At 41.9% G+C, this 20,582-nt stretch overlaps 2 protein-coding genes across 3 annotated transcripts in view; one reads left to right on the top strand and one right to left on the bottom strand.

Moving 5' to 3' along the window:
• The window catches only part of ELAVL4 (ELAV like RNA binding protein 4), an 80,176-nt gene extending 80,020 nt beyond the window's left edge, over window positions 1–156 (bottom strand). Inside the window, exon 1 of the mRNA XM_088060437.1 lies at window positions 12–156. Coding sequence (XP_087916563.1) covers window positions 12–29 — 18 coding nt within the window. The 5' untranslated portion in view covers window positions 30–156. The remainder of the gene's footprint in view (window positions 1–11) is intronic.
• Window positions 157–19,600: 19,444 nt separating this feature from the next.
• LOC102112919 (AGBL carboxypeptidase 4) overlaps window positions 19,601–20,582 on the top strand; it is an 878,734-nt gene continuing 877,752 nt past the window's right edge. The window contains exon 1 of one of the 2 annotated variants that reach the window (XM_014250851.2): window positions 19,601–19,666. In XM_014250851.2, the coding sequence (XP_014106326.2) occupies window positions 19,624–19,666 (43 nt within the window). In that variant the 5' untranslated portion in view covers window positions 19,601–19,623. The remainder of the gene's footprint in view (window positions 19,667–20,582) is intronic. The other variant, XM_088060383.1, reaches the window with a different exon arrangement.

Below are 20,582 nucleotides of genomic sequence, written 5' to 3'. Positions count from 1 at the left end.
GCTCCGCTCACCGCGCTCCGGCCGCGCATCTTCCGCCGCCGCGGCCAGACACCGGGGGGGCGCGCGGCCGCACGTGGCGATGGCGTCTACGGGGTCTCCCTCGCAGGCGGGCGGGGCGCTACGCAGCGACGTGAGGCAGCGGGGCCGCCGCCATGTTCCGCCGGCAGCGCTCGAGTGACCGCGGCGGCCGGCGCGGGGAGGGCTCTTATGGCTCACGGAACCGGCGGCAGCTGTGCGGGATGCGGGGGAAAGCCCTGGCCGCGGAGAGGGCACACGTGTGGGGCGCGGGGGTGCCGGGAGGGAAGAGCCGGAGCCGGGGTAGCGCAGCCAAGAGGGTCCGCGCAACTCCACTCCCTCCCAGGTGGCTCCCGGTGTGGGAATGGAAACGAATGAAGTGTGGCGGGCAAGGTGAGGTTTGTGCTGATCTCCGCCACGCAGGTGCTTCCCCCTGTCTCTGACTGGGTCCGTGACCCTGCGCCGTGAAGATGTATGAGGGAAGAATTTTGAGTAGGTTAAAAAGCCTCTTTTTTTCAATCGCCGCTCAAGGAAAGGATAAGATGATGTGACACAAATGTATGATCGTGTGCCACAAATAGAACATTGTGGGAAGCTTTTCCTCAGACATAAGCTTTGTCCTATATTTTTTCAAACAGTTTATTTTCTTGCTGTGTAGGTCATTCTTAACATTAGGCTAAATTTAGATGAAGATGCACCAGCAGTGAAGACAGACTGTCTGAGGAAGCTGAATTAGACCCACAGCCTCAGCTGTGGCCTGGTCAGGAACCTGGGTGTGAAATTATTTACATTTTTACATATTTCAGGTAGCTTGGTTAAAAGTAACAGAATCTCAGATATTTAAATAAAATGCCTGGAGTCTAAAATAATTAGAAGCTTCTAGCTTTCCTGGTTTACTTCAGTGCTGTAAGCCATATATACAACTAGCATTGATTTCCAGAGTATTTCTACCACAAAGTGAGGAAAGTGAACATCTTGGGCCTTTTGAAGATGTGTACCTGAAACTTCAAAACAGGGTCCAGTTTCCACTTCCAGTAAGAACGGCAGAATCTTTACTTGTTTATGCACTTTGATTTTCAGTTCTTTGTGTATAAATTTAGCTGTGGGTGGAGTATTCTGAGCCAGATTCCTCCCTATATGCTATACATACAGGATTACAGAAAGACAGACATGATTCTGCGTTAGATTGACATGGAATTGCATTTCCCAGCAAATGCTGGATCAGAGCCATCTGTTTCAGAAATTAGCATAGCAGCAATTTGTTTGTTTGGCTTCATCTGTCTATTAGTTTGGTCCAAATCCTCTTGTTTTAGAGACATGCTATCACATAGGGAAAGGATCTGTGATACACTCTGTGCAGTCAACCCCTAAAATACATGAATTATTCTAAACAGAGGAGATATGAAATGTCATTGTCAGAAATCTAGACAAAGCTAAAGTAAGATTATTTGTTTTCCTGTAAACAAGTTTGACTTTTTCACAGCACTTTTATATTAAATCATCTTCCCCTAAACAGTGTCCTGGTCTCAGAATGCTTCTCTCCTATCCAAAGTAGTGTTGCTGTACTTTTAGGTGTGCTGGATATTTTCCATGTGTTTATTGTGACAGAATGATGGAAAACCCTTCCTGCCTTACAGCCTCTACAACTTTTGAAGAGGTATTTGTATTCTTAAAAACTGAGAAGTCTAGCTGCAAACAACAGTCAGGAAAAGGGCATCAATCCATTAAATGATAAGGTATCACCACATTAGTCAACAGCTTTTAGAAAAGTGTTTCACTTTGAGCTCTGTATACCCAAGAAAATGACATCTCTTATACAGCTTTTTTATTTGTGGTGTACCCAGGCTGCACTATTCAGGATTTCAGTTACTTGCCTAGATTTTTTAGGTCTCAGGAAAAAAAAAATAAAAAAATTACTACTTAATACTCCAAAAACATGCATCTACGATTTTATAGTTCCTACTGGATCTGGTTCCAGTGCAAATATTTCTAGACAGGTATGGAGAAAGGTCTACACTGTTGTACAACTAGTGATCATTATATGGCATTGGCTTGATGATGCAAGTTTTGATTCAGAGGATATTCCTATCAACTCTTTAAAAATGTAACCAAAAATAGTCATAGTCAAAAGTCATGTACCCTTGAGAAGCATAAAGACCAATGTAGTTATTAGGAAAAGAGAATCCTAGGTAGATCTGCTCAAATAGGAAGTAATTGTGAATGTTTCTTATGACTCAATACTTCTAATGCATGATTTAAAAGCTACACAAAGTAAAAGATATAGCTCATTTTCTTGTTACTTCATTTCTTAGTTACATGGCAAAACCACCAACAAAAACACCTTCTAAAATAAGAACTTACGTTTCTCCTTCAGAAAAATGAGTCGTGTGTTGTAGGCAGTGAAAGTGAGGTGAAGTATCAGCTCAGAGGATGTGAGTGCTCATTCTACACCTGCGCTAGAGATCACCTGTGTTGCTGTCTCTACCTGAGCACCTTGCTCATCATTCTCCTCCCACCGCCCGCCCCGTTTCTTTGTCTCCTCGGAGCCACCAACAATGGGATCTGCTGGAGTTTGGAAACCTGGGCTGAATGGAGGGGGCGGGAGCTGCAAACGAGAAGCGCTCACCCAGGTCACTGCTAAAATCGTAACACCCAAGGCAGAGCTGTGCTCGCATCACCTGGTGATGAAACCGCAGCAGCAGCCGAAGTCAGACGGTGACAACATCTGGTGGCTTCTCTGTGCTGTCACAGGAGGACAAGGAAATTGCCCGTTCAGGAGATGCCTTGTGAATCGATACACACCACGGTGTTTAGGACAAATAGCAACTGTCAGAAGTAAATAGTTCTGTATTTTAAGCAATGGAAAGAGAGTGTAAGTGCTTTTCCAGAGTAAGTGTAGAAAGCCATTACAAAGCTTATCTTTGCAACTGACCTATAAAAGCTATAAACACATCAAAGGCTTTGAGGACATCAGATACAAACTTTAATTCTTCCCACAGTCAAAACTCCCATGGAAGTCAATGTCCCAGGATCACGACTCCGAGTATGTTCAGTAATGCTAATGGAACTCAGACTTCCATGGGCAGCTTCATTCACAACTGTAATTTAATTCAGTTTGCAATTTATTAAGTAGTGATTTCTTGTAACGATTTTTCCTCTAAATCGCTGGATATAAGAGAACACAATTTTTTAGAATATAATTTCTTGGAGGTTTTGTTATTACAGAATAAAAAACTTAAAAATGTAGCTGAAATACTTTTTCTTCAAGACAACAGCTTTTTGCTTACATTTAACAGGTTAAGAGGTTATATTTGTGTCACAACTGAAGGCAGGCAAAATTTCTGCCTTTAAAGAGTCTAGATTTTCATAGCAATCTCAGATTTTAGCAGCAAACAGTTTTTCTTATATTTTTGTCCATCTCTAACCATAACACATTTACTCAGTCATAGCACCATGAATTTTACTAACTGTGGCTTTTTGATTTTTTAAAATGCTATGCAAAGATGTCCTTTACTGTAAATACTTAACGAGGTAACCTGATATCATAAGCTACCAAATACAGAGGGGATGAAAATGCCAGTGGATCCCTCTGAATGTTTTAGCCTTAAGGCTCCTGCAGGTTTTACTCGGATTCACAATAGTAGGAGTGGGAAGGAAGAGATAAATAAAACATTTGTTTCAGAAAGTAGGTGACTTTGACAGAACACTGATGTAAACCATGAAGCCTCACAGATCAGAGGAATATTGTTAAGAAGGCAGGCTGGTGAAGAACACTCAACACCAGCCCCCGAGTGGTGCTGATCAGAACAGTTCTGCTTTGCTTTTAAGTATTATTGCACCTTCTCTGCTATTCTGTAAAGAATTCAGTTGGTGACTCCCACTGATGTATCACAGTCACTCAAAGATGTTTTTACACCGCTCATTGGATATTTTGGTAAAAGTCTAATCTCATTTGGATTTATTACGATTTATCTCGGATTAAGCATTTATCTGCTAAGGATTATGACCCATACTATGAGGTACTGATGAACCATCAGAGTTCAGGGACATCTAAGCACATTAGAATGAATCAGCAATATTATTTTTTGATGCAGTCTTCACACATTATCTTTTTTCAATCAACTTTGCGACATTCATACAGATAAGTATCTAATTTTCCTTTAATACAGGCAGTAACCTGGAAAGCTCTTAACATCCAGTAAGAGCAAAGCTGCATTTAATTAGGAGCAGCTTAAAAGATCAGGCCTCAGAGCCACATGACTTCGTATTCACTCTGCCTTCAACTGTCAGTATAACTATTGATTTTTTTATACCAATTTAAATATTTTTTCTTAGTTTTGAAATGTATTTTGGTGAGTCTTCCACTGCTATCACAGCTTTCTACTTTTTTCTAATTTGCATAGCCAGGAGTGAAAAAAAGAACAAGGATAAAGAAGAAGACTATACTGTTTATATCTTTCTGGACTTTTAAGATATTTTTTTCTGTTTGAAAATGCTTAAACTGCTTCCTCTATTGACATACACAGTACTGCACCTAAGGAAAAGTGTTGGATTTCTCATGGGTTTAAAAGAAGTTCATCTTTGGCTTCATTTTGTGGCAAAGCCACCGATGTATGCTATAGTTGCCCCAAAAAGGCTTCTGGCTATTTTAATGCTTAATCATTTTTTATATATATCATATCTTAGAAATTCCATTCTATGTTGTTTTAATTGCACAAATTTGGAGAATTCTAGTTGTCACTTTAAATGTGTATGTTTGGAAGTTTTCCTTACAATTCAGATTTTTTTCTTTATGATGATACACACAAAGAAGGTTTAAATACTTTCTGGCAGTGTTTATAATGCTGGAAATAAGACCTTGGATATGAAACTTAACACAACTTAATGTGTTTAACCACTCTTACGAAAGGAATTAGGGAGAAAATATATGGTTCATTTCCAGTATACATTTCTTACTGTTTGCTAAATAGTGTCACATTTAGAATGTGCAATCCTGTGACAAATGACTACACTGCAGTGTTATTGTTCATTTTGAGGATTGCCTGCAATGTCTGATTTGCTAAGCAGGGAGTTTGCAGTACAAATGTAGCTGTGAAGAGATGAAACCTCTGAAAGGTTGTAAGGGGACACTAGTTTCAGTGTGTTCGACTTCACTACGTGGAGTAATGTAATTAAATTCTGGGTTTCACAAGAACAGTGCAAAATTCACATTTCTTTACAGTATTGGGATATAGAATGCCCGTTTACCAATTTGCATCACAGTTTCTTATCCAATTAATGTTCCGAGCTATGGACACAGTGATGCGTGTGAAACCTTAGCTCTCATTTCAGTTAAAGAAGGAAAAGATTCAGCTGATGAAAAATTAAATTAAACAAAAGAGAAATGGATGAGCACAGAGAATAATTGATCTGCCATAACTAAAAGCATTGATGAATAAGCTGTAAAGAGACATAATCAAAGATGAAATTATTTTTTAGTACCTTTTCTGAAAAACATGGAATAGAAAATCATCTGGATTCAGAAGAGAAAGGTTCTTTACCCACTTTCACGTGAGTACATGTGCAAGGAGAGAAAAATAGTGAGTGAAGGGTATTTTCTGCTAATGGGATACATTAACGTTGCCATGGAATTTAGGATCAGCATGCACAGGGTATTGATCTTAAACCTGCTTCTGAGCTACAAGGATGAGGAGGATATGTTAATTTACTTACTTTTGACATCAGCCCAGAACTACACATGTATAGGGAAAACCTAAGGATAGGATGGATGGCAAAGGTGGACTTTGAAAAGCCTCTTTCTCAGAATCATAGAATCATTCAGCTGGAATGGACTTCAGGAGATCTTCTAGTGCAAACTCCTGCTCAAATCAGGGTCAACACTGAAATCACATCAATTTGTTGAGGATATGGTGCAACGAAGTTTTGAAAACCTGCAAGGAAGGAGATTCCCCAACCTTTCTGGGCAACCTGTTTCAGTGCTTACATATCCTAAAAAAATAAAAAAGGATCAATAATCTGTGCTCTGTGTTCTCCTCCAGGACACTCAGAGATATTCCGTGGCTTAGGTCTAAGGGGAGATTCCCAAGGAATGCTGCTGGTAAACAGCTGCCAGGGGGAGTAGGACTCGTTAGCCCCTTGGGCCTGGCAAGAGATTTTCACCCCTGTTGCAGTGTGCCCATCCACACTGTAACATTCCAGCTTAGATACCAGTGTGCTGTGGAGACCATGCTGAAAGCCTTGCTGAAGGCGAGGTGGGGAACATGTACGGCTCTGCCTTAGATCTGCACATCTTCCAGGGCATCACAGAAGATCATTAGGCTTGCTCAGGTGATGCAAACCTTGGAAAACCCATGCTGGATACTACTTCTAATCACCTTTCTTTCTTCAGGAATGTCTCCTGCAGACTTGCACCATTATTGTCCCAGAGGACAAGCAGTAGTTCTGTGGATCATCATTCTTGTGTTTCTTTAGCATGATTGGCTTTTGGATAGACTTAGGTGTGAAACCAGTCTGTAACTTCATAGTTAAAAGATTTGACATAGTCCACAGTGATACCCCCCTTACAAACTGGGACTAAAAAGTCTGTAAACAATTATTGATCTCCACATGCTACTGGGGAAATTTTCCAAGATCAGTGACAGCTGGGAAATCACTGGCATTTTAAAATTATATATCAGTGATTCACTTTTTTGGCATTTACAGTATTGTATTATGGCAATGAACATGCTAGATGTGTATTTAAAAAACCAAAATGCTTTTAGCATTTTAGTATTTTTTGTTTGAACCGTATTACAGATGAAAATTCCTTGATACAATTCAAAATAATGTGTTTGTTTATTAAAGACATATATGCATTAGAAAGAAGTTAGAATGATGCAAATGCTTGTTTGCGTGAAAATAATTCTGCTTTCTCAACAACAGCATCTCCTGAGTTTCTTTGATTCATACCTGATTACTTTAATGACTAAACTAGATTTTAACTCCTGTTAACACTGCAGATTGCAGACAACTCTAGAAATGTGAAATGTATTTTGCCCTCCTAAGTCATTGCTGACACAGCCCTCAGTTACATTTTATTATGGAATTATTTGCAAGTGAGAGGTTTGGTTTCGAGTCATTGTCCTGCATAAGATTGTCAAAGCCTCTGGTCAGTCACTGAGCTGTCATAATATGGGAGGAGGAGCTGGGTGCTTGCCCACAAAAGGGCACAGGTACATGAAAGGAAAATGTTTCTAATATATTAGGTAATGCTAAAATCACCTCTTTGCTGGAGAATAAAAACCATGTGGTGATCCCAATCTTGTTCTGTGCTGCTGGGCAGGAAGGACTTCAAATTAACACAGTGATTCCTCTGGCTGATGAGGGATCTGCTCTGACGCATTCTGAAGGATGTTGCATATTCCTTGGCTGGGAAAATGATGTTTTCCTTGTACTGGTCGAGGATAGAAAAGAAGGGGAAATGGTGGGAGTGGTGACTCGGGTGATCTTTAGAGGAAAAAAATAATGCAAATAGGAATTGAAGATGAGCTCTGCATACTTCCAGGTTTGAAAAATAAGTCACAGAGTTTGTAGTCCACTGTCTCGGGTTTCTGCACTGCAAAAATACATTTTAATATAGATTTAAAAATTGGCTAATGAGATTATCTGACATGTTTTAATGTAAAAGGTATGACACATAAAAAGACAATCTGAATTGCGAGAGAAAAACAAACATAACAAATAATAAGCTGATTTGAGCTAAGAACTTTGAACAGAGACTAAATTGTTCAAGATGTAACTGATTTTATTTTAATTCCATGACAGCATAATTTCATCCACTGTCTATCTTAAGTCCTGTAAAGGTTTGTATTTTGCCTTCTCAGAGTCTTTTAGGGAATGATTTGTGATTAGGAGTACAGAGACTATTTCAAATGCCTCTTAAAATATGTGGTATTGCAAACAACGGATATAAAATGAGATTCACACACATAGCTTTGCTGGTGGCCAAGAACTGCGTTGCAATATGCCGGAAATCCAAACATCCTCCTACTCCCAGAGCCTTGCTGACAGATCTACAACAACTTCTTTCTCTTGAAAAAGCTACTTACAGAATCAGAATAAGAAAGAGAGAAGCCTGCTTATTCTGAGAAACTAATGTAATACATAAAATGAGAGGTTAAAGATTCCTCATCAATATGAAAATCACATTTCTTCTTGGAAATTTTACAGTTTCAAGTAACATCTAGACTATCTAAAACCCTCACAAAAATCAGAGAGAGTAATATCATGTCATCTCTGAAAAAGCAACAACAGCAAACCCTTAGGATTAGTGTCATTGTTGTCTTGTGTCGCCTTTTAGACCTACAAATAATTGGGCTTCTGCCTTAGTACATGGGTGTGTATCGATGGAACTTGATGGAACAGAAATAGAACCTCAGCTCAGCAGATCCTCCTTTCTTGAAAAACCATTTAAAGAGGCAAACACAAGGGAATCGGAAAACAAGTAACTTTTCCAGGGATGTGTATTTTAAACAGAGCATATTTTGCAAGAAAGGCTGTTGTTAGATGCTACATATTTTAATTAGCTGTTTAGAGAATCAGGTTGACAATGTCCTTTAATTAGTAGACATTGACTTATTCCACGTGCATTATGGCACAGTGAATCTTATTAAGATAAATGTTTCTCTCTGAAGAGATGAAAAAAAAATCCACTATCATTTGTTTACTTACCAGATTGCTCACCATCAATACGGCTGCTATTTAAAATGATGAATTTTAGTCACATATTTAATTAGCTAATAGCTGATCTCACTGTAGGGTCTTGATCCTCCTTGCATGTGTTCTTTCATCCTGAAAAAGTCTTTGGTTATATATTGTTTTTGAAGTTTTCGTTTGAAATTGTCCTTGCTACTTTCAAACCTAAAATGCAATAAATTAAATTATTAAAAGTAAAAATTCTTGTGAAAACGTTTAAGGTTTTGAGTATAGTTTTATACCTACTGCCCATTTTAATATATTGCTAGAGACTATGAACTTAAAAAACACATTACAAGTTTTTAATGTTAGGTTTTCCACTTGCTGCAGGTATTTAGTTTGTGAAAAAATGATGTGCACTTTAAAAGGCTGTAAACTAACTTAAGATATCAGTGCATTTGTCTGTCACTGCTCAGCCTGCAGCCTTCTCACAGATTTCACATTATTTGAGGGCCACAGTTGGAAAGTGTAGCAAATGCACTGTAGCCTATACTGTGTCATGATAACTATTAAAAAAAAGCCTTAATGGTGTTCACATAAAAGACAAAAAACTCCTGTGGGTGTCACTGGTTTGGAAGAGGGCTCTTCATGGGAGATTCGCTATTTCAGTTATTCATCATATGTGACAAATGGTGCTTCTTAATCCCACAGATTATGTTAGTGCCTGGAATGGCATTCAAGGGAAAACATCCCTCTCTCTTCACAGAAGATGACATTCATGGACTGGGAGTCATGCAAGGAGTTGAGAGCTGCCCTCGATGATACTTATGGTACCTTCCAACTTGAGATGTTCTATGGTTCTGTATGACTGCCCTCTAAACCTCTCCCATTTGCAGCATTAGGTCATTCCAACAGTACAAGGAAGATAAGCAAGAAGTTAATAAATCAGAATTGTCATTATGGAGGCTGTCTTTGAAGGGATTGCAATGACAGGTATTGTGCTGCCAAGGAGAAAGGATGCTGGAGATGGTCCAGGCTTGCCTGTAAATAAACTGGAGGCAGCCTGGGGTGGGGTGTGAGGTAAAGCCAGGCTGCACCCATTGCAGAAGATCTAAAGAAGTCCTGCAATATGGGTTTGCAATATGAATTTGTAGCTAATGGACGTGTACTTGCCATGGAATTTGCATTAGTTCAAACCATATACATATATATATATATATATATCACCAGAACTTGTGAGTGAACTTTCTTTGGAAGGACATTTTGAAATAATACATGGTCAATGATATGAGTTTCTAGAGGAACTGTTATGGGCTGGATGACTCAAAATCAAGAGAATTTGTTTACTGAAACCAAAGGGCTTAAGGGTGCCTAGAGCCTGGTGGTGGTGGGTCACATAAGACACCACCAGACAGGGTGGGATATCCATCAGGCTTGTTTTGCCACTGCCAGTTTCCTCACAAACACTGAACAGCAGTCAAGCTTCAATCTCTGTAAAAAACTGGCTGTATTACTTCAAGACAAAGTATTCTCTGACCTCTGGAGCATGTCATTACAAAAGAAGGGCCTAATTGACTTCTTGGATGTGCAATTATTTGTTCTCGCAGTTGTCCCATAACAGCATGGATTATAAAGCTTACATCTTAGGCAGGCAGGCGAAACTCAGTTACCTTAGTCCTGCTGTTTAATTAGTGTTTACAACTGGACATTGTTTATATCCCAATAAATGTTGCCTGAGTGAAGACTTCCTCTTAACCAATTATACCAGATGCTTTTCTGTGCAAGTCCTAATTAAATAACATCTATTTGTACGTTTCCTTTAGTCCTGCCTCTTGTGTGGATGTCTGTCAGAGTGCCATGCCACTCTGGGACACTTCACCCACATTTCTGTCACTTTCTGGTTCGCTGGCTGGCTGCAGCTGCTCCCCTTAAAAGCTCTTGCTTCCTGTATGGGAGGAAGGTCCTGATGGGCAAGGCTGGGATTTGGGAATCCAAATCAGTTTTTTGTGCATTAGCAGAATCCTTAAGTGATTGCTAAGTCACACATGACCCCATCAGGATGGTGTAACTTCAGGTGGCTGATGGGGTCACTGCTGTAGTGTCCAACTCTGCAGCCTCCAGCACAGAATTTTAAGCAAAGCTGGAATTTACTTGGAAGCCCTCCTCTACAGACATTGTCAAGGTGCAGATACTGTGCCTGGCTTGTGAGCAGCTCTGCTCCTCATTACAGTTTTGGCACAGTTTCAGGAATGGTCCAGATTAGCTGTCCTGGACAGTGCAGTGCCCTCTCCTTAATCAGACCCTCAGTACTGAGCTTCCCTTCTCACATATAATGGAACATTACTTTCTGGCAGGTAAGATTTTAAGCACTTTCCTATTTCAGGTCCTTTTTCTAAGAGCTGATTCCTAAGTTGCCACCACTTTTATGTGTGCTCAAAATATGAAAAGGAAATCAGCTTCCTTTCTCTGGTACAGCAGCCGCCCTCCTAAATGAGTCAATGAGTTCCCAAATGTAGTATTTCAATGCCATGTGAAAAAGTATGGAGTGAGAGATGTATTAGTAGGAACACTGTCTCGGTGCCAATCCTTATGGGTCAGAGGATTACGAAACAAAGTAGCCCATCTGTGCTTCACCAAATATCTTCATTTAGAAGATAAACATGGTAATGTAACCACATTTTTTACTGTGTACTTCCTTAATCCAAACTTCAAGTGGTTCTAATTTCATATTAATGTCTTAATTTTTAAATTGTCCTTGATTTCAAGATGGATTAGTTAGTAATTACATTAAATTATTTCTTCAGATTCTGATCAGATACATATATACCCATTCATTTCCTTAAGATCTTAATTTGAAGAGTTTTTTTATTATCTCTAGGGTCAGGTTGCAGTGAGCAGCAGAAAGTTTGCAGGCTGGAAAGGTCACTGAAGCTTTAGAATGCAGTAAATATTACAGATACAAACCTTAGAAAGTTCATGTAATTTTTTCTACAGACTCTAGGTTCAAGGTTGGAGACACATAATTGGGTGTGATTATGTCTTACTGGCTAGTCACTTCTCAGCACTGCTATTATAACAAGGGAAACAATTTTGGTAATCATGGTGTTCAGGAATATCTAGAATTTTGTATTACTTGGACAAAATAGAGAGATTAAAGAAAAGATGCTGTGTGTTTCATGTCTCCAAACACATAAAATAGTGATTTTAAAATGTTACTGTGAATGTGGCCTTGGCATAGTGATTCTCCAGCACCATTAAAGCCAGGTCTCTGCCTATCTCACCACAGTCAGGCTGGAGTTTGCACGGGGAGCACTGGTCCCTGATCATCTTGTGGACCATCAGGAATTACATTGCCCTTAGGGGCATAATGATCTTTTTCTCTCGAGTTCTCATTGTTTTGCCATAGCAGGTAGTTTAGAGCTAGATTCACTGAACAACTCTATTTTTTGTATTCTTGAGGGAAGGTTTTTGGCCTCAGTAGGTCCCATATTTTGCTTTACTCTGTACTCTGGATTCCACAGAGTATGGGTCTAACATGTTCTTATCCCTTTCCTAAACTGATGGAGTGCTGCTATGTGCACAAGTTTTCTTTATTGTACTATTTTTAAAGGCAAACGTTGATGATATTTTGCACCACAAGGACTTGTTTTAGTGGAAATGAAGGGCTTATTGAGTTTAACTGGGAGGGCAGCAATGTTCCAGTGAAGGTGAAAGGTCTCTCAGGGCTGAGAGTCTCAAGCCATCAAGTGCATTGGACTCAAGCCCTCACAACAACTTAGCTACCAAAGGCAACCAGCCTGCAGTCCCTGAGTTCATTCCTTGGGTTCCTAAAAGGAATAAACCCATTACTGTTCATCTGTGTGGCTGACATTAGCATAGATCTCCTCCACTCCTTTCTGAATACTTGTAAGACTTGTATATGATAGGAGCAAAAGAGAATTCCTTGCCACTTAGTGTGAGAAAAAAATGCTGGGGAAGACAAGTGCATATTAGGGTGAGCCAACTGTTTACCATGATCTGCTAACAAATGTGAAAACTAAAAATGGCCTTTCTGCACTGGGATTTTATCGTGTATTAGTTGCCATGTGTTAGTGAACATAAGCTTATTGCAGTCTCAAGTAAATTCCTGCCATTTCAGTTTACCTCCTCTCTCCCAGCTGCTACATGTAGTGATTGTCTCTCAGAGATTTGCTGCTCCTTTTTCTGTGCCACTGGAACCTTGAGAAATCATGAATTTATTTTATAAGTATGGAATTTAACATGGTTCCTGAATTCATTATGAATTATTCTTTCCTCTAAAGAATTTAATTTCAGTTGAGGGCCAAATGATCAGTTTCAGGAGAGCAAACAATTGTTCAGGTAATCTGAAATTAAGTTCTGATTGTACCTCTCTCATTTTTTCCAGATGTTCATTGACTACATTAAAATAATTTTATCAAAGTAGATACTGAAAAGGATTAAAGGATAGAAAGGAACTGTAAAGTTTATAGATGATTAAAATGCAATGCATAAAATGTGTCTGTGTATATAGACATGGTACTGAATGTGGAAAATGTCCATAATAATCTTGAAATATTAATGAAAAACTAAGATAGTAAATATTTTCAGTAAATATATTAAAACATCACACAAGCCTATACTTTAATTTCTAAGTATAGGTGTAGTAATCTAGCCACCAGGACTGGATCAGGATCCTGTAGACCCTTTGGGAATGCCTGTCAAGTTACAGACCATGTTTAGTGGATAGACAATTAGAACCCCCTGGAAAGTGCTTTCCCCACTGAGGGCTTCCAGGAAATTCCAAGGTTACAGTGTAGAACTCTTTGGGCTCCTCTTCTGAGTGGCACAGAATTCTAGCTTAGTATTATTTTTTGGGTTTGAAATTCTAAACCATCTTGATCCACATACTCAAATCCCAGGAGAACTGACTTAGCCTCTCACCTTTCCCAGATAAAGTGCGCTTTTATCACGTACGTGTGTATACGTTTCCAATGGGAACTTAAAAATGAAGGTTATTTCCTGAAAAGAATTTCAAAGCCTCAGCTTTGTAATAGCAAGGGTTTACTTGGGTAATAATTTCTTTTTCCATTCTGCACCTAGGTGGCTGTCACTGACCTTCCTTCCCTGTCCTAGTCAAATGCAGGGCAGAAGTGCACGCTGGCAGCCAAGCCCTTGTCAGCTGTGCCTGGCTTAGAGGGACACTGAAAGAGCAAGGATGTGCACCTGAGAGAGCTCTACACCTTGCTGATCCCTGGCTTTTACAAGCCCAGAAGTGCTTGTGGAAGAGTGGAAAAGCAAGGTAGCATTCCATATCCTGGAGGCACCAGTTGTTCACCTTCCCTACAGTACAGTCGTCGTTGCAACCTGGGTTCCTTTGGGCTGACAAGATCTTTGTGTAATTACACAATATTGATGTACATCTGTGAGAACAAACCGTTAGGAACAAACAGTTCAAAATATCTATAAAACATAGAATTAAAAAAAAATATTTTCAGGTGTGAAATGAGATGATGCTTCGCCTGCATGGGTACAAATTGATCCAAGTTTTGTGATGATAGCGTCACTGGTTTCATATCAGTTATCTCAGCATAACTTTTTGATTATTTCTGAAATCATGCACAGAATGAGGGGAGATTCAGTTTGACCTTTCCAGACTTGCTGCATTTTAATTTTTCCTATGCTTAGAAATACCACAGAAAAAAACCCAGCAGGTAATATTATTTTTGTATAAAGCTCTCTAATTATACTAGGCATGTTCAGAATACATTTAAGATACTGTCCTGACACAAAAAAAAATTACAGTGTGCTTTTAGATATTACATAACTAATGAGAGTGATAAATGCTAGGAGAATGAATGGATCAAGGTTACAATAATAAGATTATAGGATTCCTCCACTATGTGTGCATAGTTTAAAATTCACTTCAATTTTGCTACCTCAGTCTGGGCTTTGGTTTTTTATTTTGGCTTTTTCTTTCTTTATCAGATTTAATTTTCTCTCTGAATCCACCAGACCATAACAACCTGGCTAAAAACTCTGACCAGTCTTGATTTTCTTTCTTTTTTTCCTTCTTTTTAAATTTGGATTCTGCCTGCTCTGCTTGCACAGCCACCATCAGTGCCCTGTTTGTATCAGAACCATTTTTATGCCCTCTTCTCTGACAGCAGTCATAGTTGAATTATACTTGAATGCTTGCACTACTTTATTCTACATGAGGAAAAGGATACAAAAAAAGAGTAATTATGTGATTTCTACACAATTACACCTGGATTCTTTAATCCCCATGTTGAAGACCCACAACATGCACCATGCATGTGGTGTGTAAAACGCACGCAAAACTCGTGCTAATGCTCCATCTTCTCCTTCTCATCCAGCTTTAACAGTCACTTACAAATGATTTGTGAAAAATCAATAATGCACCTTACTGGCTTTTTTGTAATGTATAAGAAAGGGCACTTTTTTGCCAATTTTTTAAACACTGAAAATATCAGGATTGTAAAATTGGATTTTTATTGATTTTCTTGGAAGATCTTTGGGGTTTCGACAGACATGTATTGACAGCAGCCACCTCTAGCTGAATCAGAAGTATTAAATATATAACACAAATCATTCGATCTTCAACATATTTGAATTATCCTCATGTTAAAAAAAAAGTGATCAGGAATCTTTTTTCCTTTTAAGTCTTTGCTCTTGTGTTATTATTCTTTCTTACGTTCTTTAATCACCACAGCCTTGCAGGCTGCGAACGAAAGATAAACAAACAATGGAATATCTAATGTTTCAAATACAAGCACAGATAAAAAAAGTAAAGCATACTCCTCAAGTCCTTATAGATTATAAATAAGTAGAGAAACGGCACAAATCTGTATTTAGAAAAATAATTTATTTCTCAGTATCTGTAATGAAGGGAGTTGTCAGTCACATTAATTTTTATGTAAATTTACCTAAGCTGATGAATCATAACTGAAATATTGTCTAATCTTCCTGGGTTTGGCCAGCATTTCCATTTCTATTTCGATTGCCTCAATTTATTTCTGTTTGCTTAGATAATGAGTTTTAAGGGCCCATCCCAGGACCCATAATGAGCAGAGTGAAAAGAGGGGCTGCTTCACGGCACTGCCAGTCCCTTACAAGCAGTGGATGCCCAACACATCAGACCAGTCCCCATGACAGACACTCAGCTTGGCACACAGCTGACGATTCATTATCATTCCTTCAGTAGACATCACAGCAGAGGAGATTTTTAGGGAGGGATTTGAAGGAGGAAAATTAGGTGAGTGGGAGTGCGAAGCAGCAGCGAGGGAAAGCTGGTTTGAACATGTAACAAGTAGAGAGTTATTACTGAATGAAATGTGTGGGGGGAAGCCGTTGGTTTCTCCATAGGCTATTAAAAGATGATGGGGTGGGAATAAGCTGCAAAGAGCCACAGAAGTGAGGCAGCTTTTGCTTGCCAAGATGCAGAAGGGGGCGGGGGGATGCGCTTGAACGAGGAATAGGGCTGAAGCAGCAAATGTGAGGACAATCCGGGCACAAGTGTCTTGCAATAGTTCTGCTATTCTTTGCTGTTTTGTTTTGTTGTTCTCTTTGTTGTTTTGCTGTCATTTTGTACTGTCCAAAATCAGATTGTTGGGGCCAAAGGCCTTTTTGTACTAATGACAAGCCCAACATGTTCTCAGGTGCTCTAAAAATGCACAAATAAAAATAAGCAACTGCTTCTCCTGAAAACCATTTCCCTCATTCTTCAGCCCTGATTCGAGTTACACCATTCAGTTATCTATTTCCAAAAGAACTTTCTATATGAACTTTCCAGTTCTCTCTTGTCAAATTATCTTACTGTTTTTGGAAAGACTGCATATCATCTATATTTAACACCACTTCAGCTTGGTGAGGTGACTATAACATAGCATTAAACTCAGACTAAAAAAATGAGTGTGGCATTTCTAGGTTTTTCAAGTATGTTAACTCAGAAGAGATAATTTGACTGGAAAAAGTGCTTTCCCCCAAATGTCTCTGATTGCAATGGAAATGTCTCTGTTTTCAACAGATCTTCTTGCAGGTATTGGGGGTGAGTTAATCGGCTGGCAATTAGATGCAAAAGGCCTTTGGATTAGTATTTGTGGTCACCATAGAAGCGAGTCTCAGAGAAATGTGAATAAAGAGGTCACCCGAAGAACAGATATGGAAGGTCTCTCCACAGGCACTTAATTCTTAGAAATTTACAGATGAAAAATGCTATATGGGTATTAATAGATAGGAATGAAATATGGATGAGGGGACACTAAAGCTGGAATAGCAAGTAGAACAAAGGGAGTAAGGGCATGTGGGGACATGGTAAGAGACCAGACTAGAGCTGCAAACTTGGACAGAACTGTTTAAAATCTAAAAAATAAAAAAATAATCAAATAAAGGAGTGAAGAGATCAGTACTATGAGAAATTATCTGAAGGACAGTTGGGATGGGACGTGGCTATCAGGGAACATAAAAGAAGAAGAGAAAGATCAGAGTATATGTGGCATATTCTAAAGAGGGAAGTCCCAGGATCATTTGCCCAGCAATAAATAAGGAAGAGCAGAAGGCCTGGGTGATTTTCTGGCCTGGAGCAAGGCTGTAAGGGAATGTGTCTGTGGGGGTGTGTGCACTTAGTGTAGCTCACTGTCAGCAGCGAGACAAATCCACCTTTTTAGTATGCAAGTGACCACCTATAGTTTATAAAGACTGCAGAGGGGAAAGTCTAGAAAATATTTTTGCAGAGCTTGAATCTAGATTGCCTCCAACATTCTTTTTTGCAAGGGTGTATCTTCCAACTCCATCACAAAGGCCCCTTGGTACACCACTTCAGACAGGTATTTCATCATGGAACAGGAATGTGGCTAAAGTAACGTTCAATTAGCTTATATAATACTAAAGTAAGATACTGAGAGCGAAGAGAAATAGATAAAAGAAAGAGACCCAAGTGCCACTGAAAAAGAAAGGAAACAGTAAAGGAAGTGAAACCACAAAAATAAATGCTGTAAAAATAACCAGAGAACTATGAACTGAAAGAAGAATGAACAAGGCTTCAAAAAGGAGCAGGCTTTCTCTTTTCCAGGGAGAAAGGAAGTAACTAACCCCACAGAAAAATCTAAGCATGTAGAACTTGTAGGTATTATCCATGTGAGTGCTGTTAAGAGGAGCTGAACTGGACCAGAAAAGGCATATGCTAGGTAGGAAGACAAAGAGGTAAAGTGATGTTTAAATAGCATAACTTAGATGGAGAAAGATATAATTTTACATGCCTTATTCTTTAATCTTGGATTGTTCCTCTGACTAGTCACTGGTCACTAGGAAGTGGTTACATGAATTTACTAGATCTAAGGAAGCAAACACCTGAGTGTGTGCATCACCATAAACACAGTCCTGTCTGTTTCCATTGCTTAGCATTGCTCGTGTACTCTCCGCTTCAGAGTTTTAACAGCCACCTGGTTCGGGGTGCATTCAGCCCCACGTCTGCCTGTGTATGCACATAAACACGAGTCTTGATGCCTGTGCTTGTAACACTGCGCTCGTCCCGTGGTCAGCCTCGCTTCCGAGAGGCTGGAGTTGTCTGCGCAGAGGATGCACAATGGAGCTTGCGCCTCAGCATTAGTGAGACACGCATGATCACACCCAGCCTGCCGGGTCCCCCGGGACTCACACACATAATTAGCCCCTGTGCACCAGAGCCTTCATCGCCGTGTTTGCCACATGGTGAGTGTCACCCAGCGGGCCCGCGAACACGCGCACACAGAAGCCCTCCCGTCCCCGGCACTGCATTTGCCATATGGTCAGGCTCACCTGCTGGGGCTGGGGCAAGGAGACAGACGGGCAACACTCACACACATAATGAAGCTTCCCCACTGGGCTGCCTTAAGAAGTTTAAAAAAAATATAAAATAAAAGTTGACATAACTGCCACATGACCAGACTCACCTGCTGAGTTTTGGGGCAGGGTGGGGCAGTCACGTACACACTAATTGGCCATCTCTGCCGGTGCTGCACCTCGGTGCAGGAGGCTGGAATCGGAGCAGGAGGGATGCGCTCCCTTCCCCTGGGGCAACACAGACCGAGCCCACACAGGCCGCCTCTGCTCCCCGCTGCCCTGAGCTGTGTGGAGGGGGACGTGCACCTCCGAAACACCGGGACATCGGGCAATAGGAAGAATTTCTTCACAGAAGGGGTGACTGGACGTGGGAACGGACCGCACAGGGAGGCGATGGAGTCGCTGTCCCTGGAGGTGTTAAAGGAAAGACTGGACAGAACCCGGTGCCATGGTCTACTTGACACAGTAGTGTTTGGTCTTTGATTGGACTCGATGATCTCAGAGGTCTTTTCCAACCTAACTGCTATTCTATGATAATGAGCCTCTCCTCCTCAGCGCCCCGTGAGCACCTCAGGCCCACACCGACACCCATGGGCAGGCACGGGCCTCCGGAGGAGCTCCAGCACCAGTACAACCCCGTCCTCCGGGGCGCAGTGACGGCAATTGCCGAGATTGAGAACAGTGACCACGGAATAGAGAACCAGCTCCACCTTGCCCGTCCGAGCAGCGGCGGTAAACAGCGGCCGCGGGAGGCGGGGCGGGCGCGGCCGTGGCCGTGCAGGAGGGAGCCGCGCTGCGTGAGGGGCGGGCGGCCGGCGGTACTCCCCTCACGCCCCGCCCGCCACCACCGCGGCGGCTGCCGGGCTGGGCGAGGGTGGGAACGGACGCTGGTTCCCGAGCAGGCTGTCCCGGGCAGGCGCTCTCGGGAAAGGCTCTCTCCGGGCAGGATGAGCCCAGGAGGTCGCTCCCAGGGAAGGCTCCCCTGTCCCGGGGGAGGGCCTTCAGCCCCGCCGCCATGTCGGGGGGGCGCGGGGCTCCCCCATGGCCGTGACGCGCGTTGCCATGGCGACGGCCGGGCGGCGTTGGGGGGGTGGCGGGATGACAACAAATATGGCGGAGAGGAGCAGGACGGCAGAGACGGGTCAGTGCCAGTCGCAGTCGCCTGGGCGGGGGGAGAGGGGGAGTCCCCCTTCTCCAGGGGCTTCTGGCGGTAGAGGGGGCCTGGCTTGCAGCGGAGTGTGGAGACGGAGCCTTTCTCCTAGGGGAAACGGGGGGGTACCTCTGGCCGAGGGCACCGAGGTGGTGAGGGGACCGCGGCAGAGGCTCCTGCCCAGGGAGCTGTGACGAAGGGCAAAGCCCCTTCCCTTGGGTGATGAGGAGAGTCTGCCCAGGGACAAGCTGGTTGTGGGGAAAGCTCCTTCAGGCAGGTAGAGAGGGAAGAGCCCCATCGTTCCAGGCCAGCCTGAGCGGGACTGACCCGCTGTGGGGTGGAAGGTGTGAGGGCCGGAGGCCGGCTCACCCGGCCTGCGCTGCGGGGCCGAGCCCCGGCGTGGCAGAGGAGGAGGCTGATGGTGGGGCAGCCCGCACTCTGCTCCATCCTCCCGCACTCTGCTCCATCCTCCCGCGCAAGGGCAAAGGTTGCGGTGGCAAAGAGCAGAGCAAACCGGCGGTGCAGAGGAGCTCCCCTTACACAAGAAACGACCGCCTGCGTGAATTAGCATGAAAAAGTAATGCGTGAAGACACGGGTCTGGAACTGAAACTGCAGCACAAGGCCGGTAGCTTGCGGGGTGACCTGCAGGTGCTGCTTTACCTGTCCGGGAGGTGTGAAGTGCCCGGAGGCTGCAGAGGGACAGCGAGCAGCACACCTGACAGCTCCCATCCCTTACGCTGTTACTGAGGATTTCTTTAAGAAAGCTGCCAAATGTTATTCTTCCTGTTCAGGATGTATTAACAATGGTTTTAACTGTGTATGTGAGATAAGTTTGTGAAGCTGAAGTTTTGTGTCTCCTCATAAATGATAAGGACCCTCTAGGTATAGGGGTCTGTCCTTTGTAAC

Source organism: Pseudopodoces humilis, chromosome 10 (assembly GCF_049639895.1).
Source record: "Pseudopodoces humilis isolate 2021_Gansu_Grassland_sample_001 chromosome 10, ASM4963989v1, whole genome shotgun sequence".
Lineage (NCBI taxonomy): Eukaryota > Metazoa > Chordata > Aves > Passeriformes > Paridae > Pseudopodoces > Pseudopodoces humilis.
This window is presented reverse-complemented; position numbering and strand designations above follow the sequence as displayed.